The 10892-nt window shown below is 36.5% G+C and overlaps 1 protein-coding gene and 1 long non-coding RNA gene across 13 annotated transcripts in view; one reads left to right on the top strand and one right to left on the bottom strand.

Moving 5' to 3' along the window:
* Positions 6453-10892, top strand: part of LOC107645972 — an 8861-nt gene continuing 4421 nt past the window's right edge. For 2 of the 11 annotated variants that reach the window (XR_002348317.1, XR_002348318.1), the window contains exons 1-3: positions 6464-8053; positions 8204-8287; positions 8436-8720. This is a non-coding gene — a long non-coding RNA (uncharacterized LOC107645972). Of the gene's footprint in view, positions 8054-8132; positions 8288-8435; positions 8721-10892 lie in introns of all 11 variants that reach the window. The other 9 variants (XR_002348311.1, XR_002348312.1, XR_002348315.1 and 6 more) reach the window with 8 other exon arrangements.
* Positions 9249-10886, bottom strand: LOC107645971. Of its 2 annotated transcripts, none has more exons than XM_016350137.2 (2): positions 9691-10886; positions 9249-9505 (listed from the first exon to the last, which is right to left on the bottom strand). In XM_016350137.2, the coding sequence occupies exon 1, from the start codon at positions 10829-10831 to the stop codon at positions 9788-9790; it is 1044 nt and encodes a 347-aa protein (XP_016205623.1). In that variant the 5' UTR covers positions 10832-10886; the 3' UTR covers positions 9249-9505; positions 9691-9787. The 2 variants fall into 2 exon arrangements, with proteins under 2 accessions (XP_016205623.1, XP_016205624.1); XM_016350138.2 differs by having other exon boundaries at positions 9703-10886.

Genomic DNA, 10892 nt, shown 5'->3' with positions numbered 1-10892 from the left:
TGGACGAGTCCCCACAGACGGCGCCAATGTTCGGTAGATCGGTTGCTGAACGGTTCGGGTTATGATCCAGGAGGATGGTAGGGGCTCGTCAAGTCACAGACTACCAGTCAGCGGTATGCGAGGTCCCGAGTACTTCGCGTGAGAGGGGGGTGCCACCTGCAAAGACACTCAGACGCTCTTGTCAGTAAGGTGTGCAGGCGGATAGGGTGATAGAGTATGTAACGTACCTCTGGGGGAGAGCAAGCCTCCCCTTTATATACCTGTCAGAGGTGGGCCCGATGAGAACAGGCCCATGTTTCCAGGGAGGTTATCCCCTAGCTGTGCATGAGCTATCCTGGACGCGTGTCCGGGTCGTTGTGGGGCATGTGTCCGGTTCGGGTGGCGTCCGGGTCGGGCTGACCCGCAAGGACTCTGGGCCAGGCCGTAACAGAAGGGAACAAGGTAACTGTCACTAACAGATTCCAAACCTAAGTAACCAACTAACTAGCTCAGATGCCCTAAACAAAAAATCAAAGAAATTATTGAAATATAATTAATTAAATACATATCAATAAAAATGTCATCTTACAAATAATTAAGATTTTAATATGTAATAATGTAATATTGTTAAGTAAACGATTCCGTTATGTTATCAACAGCATTTTTGTCAATTTTTACCAACTCTTATTTATGATTGTATTTAATAGAAATGTTTTTATGGATGTGTCTAATAAAAATATCTTTTTTATGGCTGTGTCTAATAAAAGTATCTTTATATATGTATTTTTTGGATGTGTCTCCTTATACATGTATTTAAAATATAATAATTAATTATAGTTGACAATTAGGGGTGGCAATATGTACCTTATCCGTGGGTACCCAACCCGATCTCACCCGCTCGGGTAGGGTTGCTAACCCGATCCGCAGCGGGTAAGGTAGGGTGCAGGTAGGGCTGGTCGGGTAGGGTGCGGGTTGAGCTTCAATCCTACCCGACCAACGCGCACTCAATATATGTTTATATTATATACTTATATAAAAATATGTTTTAAATGGATGTTGAATCAAAGACCTCTCACTAAATGCAAAAGATCCTTAACTACTAAAAGAAAATCATTAATTGATAATTTAATTTTTTTTTTACATAAAAATCAATTCTATTTTAAATTATCATCAATTTATATAATAATATTGTATATTTTTTATAACCCGTGGGTAGGATCGAGTACCCGCAGTCGCGGGTTAAGAGCGGGTAGGGTTAGGGTTGGGATATTCTCAACCCGCGGGTAAGGTTAGGGTTGGATCAAAATCCTACCCTACCCAACCCATTGCCACCCCTATTGACAATAAGTTGGCAGATAATATGTTGGTGCCCTATATTTTTCATATTCAATATTATACATAAATTGAAAAAAAAAAGAACCTTTTATTAAACGAAAAAAAAGGATAAATATATCTTCATGAATGAACTCAACCAAATTTTTTTAGAATTTTGCAAGCAGAACTACCAGACACAGAGAAAAAGTGCGACATGGAGGAGACCAGGGATGGGGAGGAGCCCATCAATGGAGGAGGTGCGGGGATGTGTGCGCGTCGCGAGGGAGGTGCGCGTCGAGGAGGAGCGTGTTGCCGAAAGAGGAGATCTCACAGATGAGAAGAGGGAAGCGCCGCCAGTTCTGGATCTTTATAGAAGAAAGATTTTACTAGTGATGAAAATATGATTTGGAATATTTAGGATCTTATTTGGGATTTGTTAAGATTTATAAGATTTAAATTTTAAATTTAAATTTGAATTTTAGTTAAGCTCTTTTGGTATACTTGTATTTAAATTAAAAATTTTTTTATTTTGATGTGTTTGTTTTAATATTTTTAAATTAATGTAATAAAAAGGTTGAACGAAGGACTAATTTAAATAATACCTAATTGAAATGATATTAAATGAGTGAATACCCCATCTGACCCCTGACAATTACTTCGAAAGGACTACGAGGCCCTAAAAAAATACTCAATCCGCCCCTAACTTTTTTTGAGACTGATTAGCCCTGTGCCAAAAAAATAACATTGACTTTTTTTGACACAGGACTAATTAGTCCCATAAAAGTAAAGCTCAGAAGTCAGATTGAATTTTTTTTTATTAAGAACTTCGTTGTCTTTCGAAGTAATTGTCAAGACCTTTTAGGGATTTTATTCACGTTGTTGTAGTAGCAGTTTTTCTTTCTCTTCTCTAGTTCTTCTTTTTTCATCTGCAATTGTTTACTTCTTCTTTCATTGCAATTGTAAAATGCATTATTCTGAAAATTGGACCGGTCCAACCGGTTGACCGATTCAACTAAAAACCGATAATAAAACCGGTCTGATCTGCTATCAATAACCAATAATTAAAAAATCGTTTGAAAATTGTTGAATCGATCGAAAACTGATCGGACCGATAACTGGCGGTTCTATGAAAACGACGCCGTCCCCTTGGAGCAAACCGCTTCTTCCTCAGGTTCCTTGCCGCCGCCGCCCCAGATTCTCTTTTCTTGTCGCCTCCGCTTCTTCCTCTTCCTCAGCTCCGGAACCCAGGTAGCTCGGCCCGTCGTCCACTGGCTTCTCTCTTCGTGGCTTGGAGGTTGGAGCAGCTCGCTGTTTGCTGTCGTCTCACCTGTCGCCATCGTCTCGTCTCTCGTCGGTTGCCATCCGTGTCTCCGTCAAAGGTGAGTGGCCGTGCTTTGCTTCTTCCTTTTAATTTTGCTCTGGTTACTGAATGCTTGGTTCTTTTTCTTCCTTTTAATTTCTGAAATTTTTGCTCAAATATTGTTGCTAATGTTCTTCTTTTTCTGCCTTGCTAATGTTCTGTTTAATTTAGTGTTGTTTTGAACTTTTGAATTTCTGCCTTGCTAATGTTCTGTTTAATTTCTGTCTTGATAATGCTCTGTTTAATTTCTGAAATTTCATTCAGTGTTTAATATTTAATTTAGTGTCACCTTGCTGAATGGTGTTGTTGTTCGATAATGTACTGTTGTTGCTGTTTTAGTGTTTTATAATGTACTGCTGTTTTCAGTGTTTTGTAATTGCTGAATGGTGATTGTTGAGTTTAGATATGGTGTTGCTGATGATTAATTTAGTGTCACCTTTTAAATGTTTGTTCTTTGTTGCTGAATGCTGCTGCCGTTTAGATATGATTTTGTGCCTGTTGATAACTTATACCATGTTGTTTGTGCTGAGGTTTTATGTTGCTGCATACTTGTTTTTTTCACAGCTTCATGTTTTAGGAATGGTTTTTATTGGCCTCAATTTTTTAAGTGTTTGTTTTATTTATAATAATTTGTTCCTATGTCATGGTATGAATCTAAATTAATTTTTTCACTTAGGTAGTTGTTATGTTTATCATCTAAATTCAATGAATTTGTTGATTTATATTTCATTTATGTCATGGGGGTTCGGCTATAATTTTATTTGTTGGGGCTTTTTAATGAGATTTTAAGGTAAAAAAAGATGCCTGATGAGTGGAGAAAGAGCACCTTGGTACCTATCTACAAGAATAAGGGAGATATACAAAGTTGCGGAAACTATAGAGGGATTAAGCTTATGAGTCATACTATGAAGTTATGGGAAAGGGTGATAGAACGGAGGTTGAGAAAAGAGACACAAGTAACAGAGAACCAATTTGGATTTATGCCAGGAAGATCTACCACTGAAGCAATATACCTATTAAGAAGGATGATGGAGAGGTATCGTAGTAATAAAAGGGATCTACATATGGTGTTTATTGATTTGGAAAAAGCGTATGATAGGGTACCAAGGGAGGTCTTATGGAAGTTTTTAGAAAAGAGGAGAGTAAGGATCGCATATATTCGAGCAATTAAAGACATGTATGATGGGGCCACAACTAGTGTGAAGACTCAAGGTGGTGTGACAGAAGAATTCCCTATTGGTATAGGATTACACCAGGGATCATCCTTAAGTCCATACCTTTTCACATTAGTCTTGGAAGTACTCACAGAGCACATCCAAGAGCCTGTGCCATGGTGCATGCTTTTTGCTGATGATCTCGTCCTTATGGGGGAGTCAAGGGAAGACCTAAATAAAAAGTTGGAGTTATGGAGAGAAGCTCTAGAAGTGTATGGTCTGTGCATAAGTCCTAGCAAGACGGAATATATGGAATGTAAGTTCAGTCTGAGAAGGGAAAACCCCAATATAGAGGTGAAGATTGGAGAAAACACCCTACGAAAAGTTAAAAGTTTTAAGTATCTTGGGTGCATCATACAGGATAATGGAGAGATTGAATAGGATGTAAATCATAGGATCCAAGCAGGTTGGTCAAAATGGTGGAGTGCATCTGGTTTTATATGCGACAAAAAAGTACTACATGTAAACGGTCTCTCTGTAGACATGATACATGACAGAGCACAATGGCGTCGTTTGATTCATGTAGCCGACCCCACTTAGTGGGACAAGGCTTTGTTGTTGTTGTTGTTGTTGTTGTTGTTGTTGTTGTTGTTGTTGTTGTTGTTGTATATTTCATTTATGTTTATCAGCAAGCTTCCAATTTGTTTCTGTAGTACCTGCTTCTACTTTTTAATTGTTGTACAAATGAACGTGTGATATATGTTGATTGTCTCTTCTTTTTTACCTCTTGTTGACTGTGGTAGAGTTGTTTGTTTGTTTATAAGATTTGGAGTATTTTCCAATTGAGATTAATTGGTTATGCATAGCTTCACTAAAGGATTTGGAGCATTTTCCAATTGAGATTAATTGGTTATGTATAACTTATTCATTTTCTCAATAACATTCACATACTAAATCATGTTGCTGTTTCAACCTAGTTGATGTGTCATATAAGCCGAGTTTATCAGCTATTGTTATTTTAATTGCTATCCACCTGTGTATGAGAATGCTTATGGGATTTTAGTTTTCTTGTCTTGTATATGAATCCTGAAATACCATAAATTTGAAATTCTTGTTGTAGTATTTTAAATTTGTAAGATATTTTAAGATTTATATTATTCTATAATTATATTTTAAAATATTTATTTATAATTTATTTATTATTATTTTTCTAAAACGGTTTTTTCGATTGAACCACAGTTGGACTAATTGGACCAATAAACCAGTGACTAAAACGGTTTGATGATCGGTTCGGTTCTCAGAACCTTGATAAAATGTGGAATCGAGCTCTTCTCCCTCTCAGCTTGTCAACTCCGACTATATTTTACTGTGAGACGCGAACTTTCTTCTGACGCCAGGAGCACGAAAGCTCAGGAGCACAAATCCAATGACGAGTCGGAATTTTCAGAGGGTAAAAACCAAGTGGGATATATTCACTATTTCGCAAGGCTGGCAAAAGTTTGCAGGTGACTGTAATATTAAATTTTGTGACTTCTTGCCAGATGTACATACTTTTCCTAATTTTCCATATGCTTGAATTCCGGCAAGGAATTCCTTCAATCTTGGATAATTTATGCAAATCTTAAAAATTCTAGCTACCTCTTTTTCTTCACCAAGCTTAGCGTACAGTGGTAATAGATGTCTTTCCAGCCAACATTTCCCTTTTAAATCATCAGTCTCTATCTCTTTCAGAATCATTTTGGTTTTCTCTAGTTGGCCGGATGAGGTGTAATGATTGGCTACGATGGATTTTGTTTTTATATCTAAAAATATGCCTTGGGTTCTCATCTTGTGAACGGTTAGTTCCATTTGAGCTATATTCTTTGACCCACCTAATGAATCGTCTTGTAATGGTAAGGAGAAGGTGTCACCTTGTCTTCCTCCATTTTCATCTACAATTCAGATAAATCTTTTTCATGTCTTTTGTACAGGAGTGTAAGGAGGTTTCAATCTGAGGATGAAAAAAACTCTAAATTTCTCATCTTCTTCTCAAACGTTTCCTCAGCTTTGTTTAAATTATTTTTGTGCAGCCATTCTTTTAGAAAAGTTTAGTATACTAATTTTTGTCCAAATAGAGCTATGCTTAAAGAAAAAAATAGTATACCAAGCCTTTCTAAAACAGTGCCTCCACAAAAATAATTTAACCAAAGGTGAGGAAACGTTTGAGAAGATGAGGAATTTAAAGTTTTTTTCATCCTCAGATTGGAACCTTCTTACACTCCTGTACAAAAGACATGGAAAAGATTTATTTGAATTGTGGATGAAAATGGAGGAAGACAAGGTGACACCTTCACCTTACCATTACAAGATTAACAAGCCCAATGTGAAGTTAAACTTCAGCCTTGATTCAAGAAATTTTTAATACATGGGCTGAATTATTGTTATACAATGTTGGGCCAAAAAAATCTTTAAGCAAGCCCAATAGAAAGTTAATATTCAGCTTGGTTACAAAAATGTTTTAAAAAAATTATGGCTGAATTATTATACTAGATGGGCCAGATTTAAATCACTATTAGCCCAAGTCAATTTTGATGAAAGACCAACAAGGTTTGGTCCGAATTGAAAAAGAAAGAGGGAAGAAGTTTTGCTTGCTTAGTTCGGTTACCCATTCACTTGGGTTATGGAATTCAAATTTTGATTTACTTGGATTTAATGCAAGCATTAGAAAGATGAAAGAGAAAGTGGATAGATTCATCAGATGGGTCAAAGAATATAGCTCAAATGGAGCTAACCGTTCACAAAATGAGAACCTAAGGCATATTCTTAGATATAAAAACAAAATCCATCGCAGCTAATTATTACATCTTATCCTGCCAACTGGAGAAAGCCAAAGTGATCCTGAAAGAGATAGAGGCTGATGATTTAAGAGGGAGATATTGGCTGGAAAGACATCTATTACCACTGTACGCTAAGCTTGGCAAAGAAAAAAGAGGTAGCTAGAATTTTTAAGATTTGCACAAGTTATCAAGATTGGAATTCAAGCATACGGGATATTAGGGAAAGTAAATGAAGCTGCAGCTGTATTTGAAATGATGTCAAAGAGATGGTCAAATATTACTTCCAAAGACTGCTGGAGTTTACTAAGCATTTACATCACAAACAATATGGTGGAAGGCAAAAATTTCATTGAACTAATGAGAGTAAGTGGGTGGCAGATGAGCCCGTCAATTTTAGATAATACTGTTAAATTATTAGTTCAAATAGGGGAAGTGGAAGAAGCAAAGGCTCTACTGCAAAAGGAATTAACCTACAAAAACTTCAAGCATTTAAGTTTACCTATATTGCTATTATAGAGGAGTATGATAAGAGGGGGGACTACTACAATTCAGAGAAGATTGTGCACCAAATGAAACAAAACTACGAGCTGTGATGGCACTGATTTCTGTGTTTGTTTCTTTTTTTTGGTAAAATCTGTGTTTGTCTCTCTGTAAGACATTATCGTAGTTTCATTAATTAGTAGTTTCATTAACTGTGTCTTGACAACATGTACAAGCATATTTGGATATGGACAGATAGCTGAATGGAGATCATCAATGATATTATCAACTTTATACTGTAGTTTTACAGATAGATACTAAGACATTTGAGTTGTAATATTACCAAAAATGGAAAGCAAAGACAGAAAAGCTGCAATACCCTTTAAGAAAGCTTGTGTAACACAATTAGTTTGAGATTAAATGATGTTTGTATTTTGTTGGACTATTATGCGCACCTGAATGCCATTCAAGTCCATTCTTCATTAGACTCTATTTCTTCCCTGATTATTGACTTCTTAATCCTCTTTAATTTGTTGACATCAATAGACTGGTGTCAATCATGTTGGCCTTGATATCAGATAAGATGCAGATTAACTGAGTTTCATTCCAGTAATTGCAGCACTGAAGATATCGGATTGAATGACCTTGAAAAATAGAATTTTGTTTCTTCTTTTCATCATCTTTTGTGCAAAAATGATATGATCTTAACTTCTTAATTCTTCTGCATGGCAGGAAAAAAGGAAGGCTGCTTAAGATCTTCGAAGGCTGGTGTGATAATGTAACAGATCTGCTACTTGCCACAGAAGAAGAGGCTATTCTGCGGTGAGATATTTACGACAGGACACCAACAATGACCTGGGGAAAGGGCCGTGTGACTTTGCTTGCTGACTCTATCCATGCTCATGCTATGCAACCATAATATGGGCCAAGGAGGATGCATGGCTATTGAGGTTTATTTTTCTATCTCTCAATGAAATCTGAATTTATCTTCATTTCCCAATTAACTTGAGCAATTTTGCATATTTGCAGATCTTGTAGTTAATGAACTTTTAAAACTGCAAGGTGAAAAATTCTCTGTCTGGCTTATCATATTGTTACAGGATGGCTATCAACTTGCTTGGGAGTTGGACAATGCTTGGGAACAAAGTATAAAATCAGGATCTAAGATTGACATTAACCTTGAGGTATCGGACACACTCATATCTAATAAGATGGAAACACATCATTTTGTTGATTTGAATATAAGGCTTTTGAAAATAATGGTTAATCATACAGGAATCAGTTCTGAATGTTGATTTGTTAATGAATCTGTTTTGGCATTGTTGCTTTCAGATACAAGAGAGAAAGAAGGCTACAAATTGCCATTATTCATGGAATGGCTAGAATGGCAGCTATGATTGCTTCCACCTACAGAGCATACTTGGGAGTTGGTCTTGGCCCTTTAGAGGTAGGAAATTCTTGTTCATAACTGGCATCATGAAGAAGAAACTGAAGGCGACACTTTAAATTTAAATGCCGCAAAAAACTAGCACGATTTCTTTCCTCACTGTTGTGATGAGCAAAGCAGTGTAAAAGCGGAAGAGAGGAAGAAGACTAAACTGAAGTTTATTCCTTTGTGTGAGTTAACTTTACAGAGATACAAACTACTCCTATTTATACATAAAGCTAACACTCTTATCTTAACTAACTAACCCTTATCATTGGTAATTACATTCATAAAGAACTCTTATAACAGGTACAGCTGTGTGGCCAAGTCTTTTATGCCATAGTTCAATTGGGTTATAATTTTGTTTATTAGTTAACAAAGCATATTTAGATGAATCATTGATATTAGGTAAACCAGAATCAGACTTGCAAAGAGTAAGAATAGGAGTAACACATTTAGACACAGGACAGAATGAGTTATTATTATTATGATTATTGAAATTCACATGCTGATCACACTTGTATATAGCTTTGGAATTACAAGAATTAGATTTAGATCTGCAATGATTTAAAGAATTAGTACTAGAGCCAACGTCTAAACATGATGGAGTAATATGATTGTGTTTAGAAATAATAGAATCAGAATCAAGACATAATGGGTGCTTATCAGTTAAATTAAGGGAATTAAATTTAGATTTGCAAGAAATTAAAGAAGTGTTCTTTTCAGAATTGCTATTATTGCATTTCACAATTTGGTCTAAATTACAAGAGGCTGCTAAAACAGCTTTATCGTCATTTTGTTGTGCACAAGCATTATCATTCACAAAAGAAAATGAAGAATTACAATGATTAGAATTCACAGAGAACAGCAAACACTTATCAGCATTTTTAGTAGGAACAGATTTTGGTATAACAAGTTAATCAATGACATAAATTCCATTGTTAGATTTGCCTTGTAGGAGAATGTCCCTGGAATCCTGATCACGAACAATACAATGTTTAGGCCAAAACTCAAAAAAGGCATGGTTATCTTCAGCAAATCTTGAAACACTTGGAAGATTTTGAGTTATTTCAGGCACATGTAAAAGATTCAACAATTTAAAAGAAACAAGTTTATTTTTATCAACTAAAATAGAGGAACCTTGATTTTGAATAGAGATACCTTTGCCATTACCTACAAATAGTTGATCTGAATCTGTGTTGCTGTGTGAGGAGGATAGCAAATTTAAGGCATTATTAGTAACATGGTGACTAGCACCTTAATCTGGCAGCCACAATGAATCAGATAGGGATGATGGTGGTGCCGTGAGGAGAGCTCTAGGTTGATGGAATGAGGAAGATGGAGGTGGAGGGATGCTGTTTGAATAAGGTATCTGTCGAGAATAGCCTGAAGAGGTTGAACCTGGTTGGAATTGTTGATCAAAACGGTAAAAACAGTTCCAAGCTACATGGCCTGGTATACCACAAATCTGACATTGTGGTCTTGGTGCATTCCAAAATGATGATCTTCCACCTCTCTGAAATCGACCTCCTCTTGGTCTTCTAGCTCCACCACCTCTACCATTTCCAGTCAAGAAGGATTTAGAGAGATTTGCAATGGCAATACCATCAGAGGGACTTTTGAATATCTCAAGCATATCTTCATATGCAAAAAGGAAGGATTCGGCTTCACTAACCGAAAAAGTACCCATTCGAGAGATAACAGATGTGATATAACCACTGTAATCTTCAGCCAATCCATCCATGATTGCTTGAATATGATCATCTTCTTGTAACTCATAACCAATTGCAAACGGTGAATCAACCAGATATCTAATTTTTGCCAAATAATCAGTAATAGTACCTGTCTTCTTTACTGATTTTAGCTGTGATTTGAGACTTTGAACCTTTGTTTTTGATGTTGTATTGAAATGATTGATGATTATATTCCAGGCTTCATAAAATCTTTGACAATTAAGAATCTTGTTCTTGAATGTAGTTCCAATGGAGGCAAGGAGCCAAGTGGCTAAAGCCAAATCATTTTGGCGCCATTCCTTGTATTCGGTAGTTTCTTGAGGTTGATCTTGCAAAGAGGATGAATCTGTAGGTGCCTCAGTTGATTTTGCAGCAGCATCGGGCTTCGATTTGGGAGATTCATACCGCGTAGGGATTTTTGAAGGGTCAAGGTGATGCTCCATTCCCAGAGTCTGAATCGTTAGCCACACCATGTGACGCGATGTGCTGAAGGTGTTATGTTCAAGTTTCTCAGAAATAGGAACAAGAGCTGGTTTGGTAGATTGATTCCCAGCAACAATCAGTGCCATGATTGAGAGAAAGGAAGAACGAAGAAGCCCGAACAAAAGAAGCAAGAATGGATAAATGGGA

The sequence above is a fragment of the Arachis ipaensis genome, chromosome B06, assembly GCF_000816755.2.
Source record: "Arachis ipaensis cultivar K30076 chromosome B06, Araip1.1, whole genome shotgun sequence".
Classification (NCBI taxonomy): Eukaryota; Viridiplantae; Streptophyta; class Magnoliopsida; order Fabales; family Fabaceae; genus Arachis; species Arachis ipaensis.
The sequence above is the reverse complement of the archived record's forward strand: the minus strand, read 5'-3'. Positions and strand labels throughout refer to the sequence as shown.

Bases quoted from the DNA above. Each gene is read 5' to 3' on its own strand.
- LOC107645971 (XM_016350137.2), bottom strand. From the start codon at position 10,831: ATGGCACTGATTGTTGCTGGGAATCAATCTACCAAACCAGCTCTTGTT.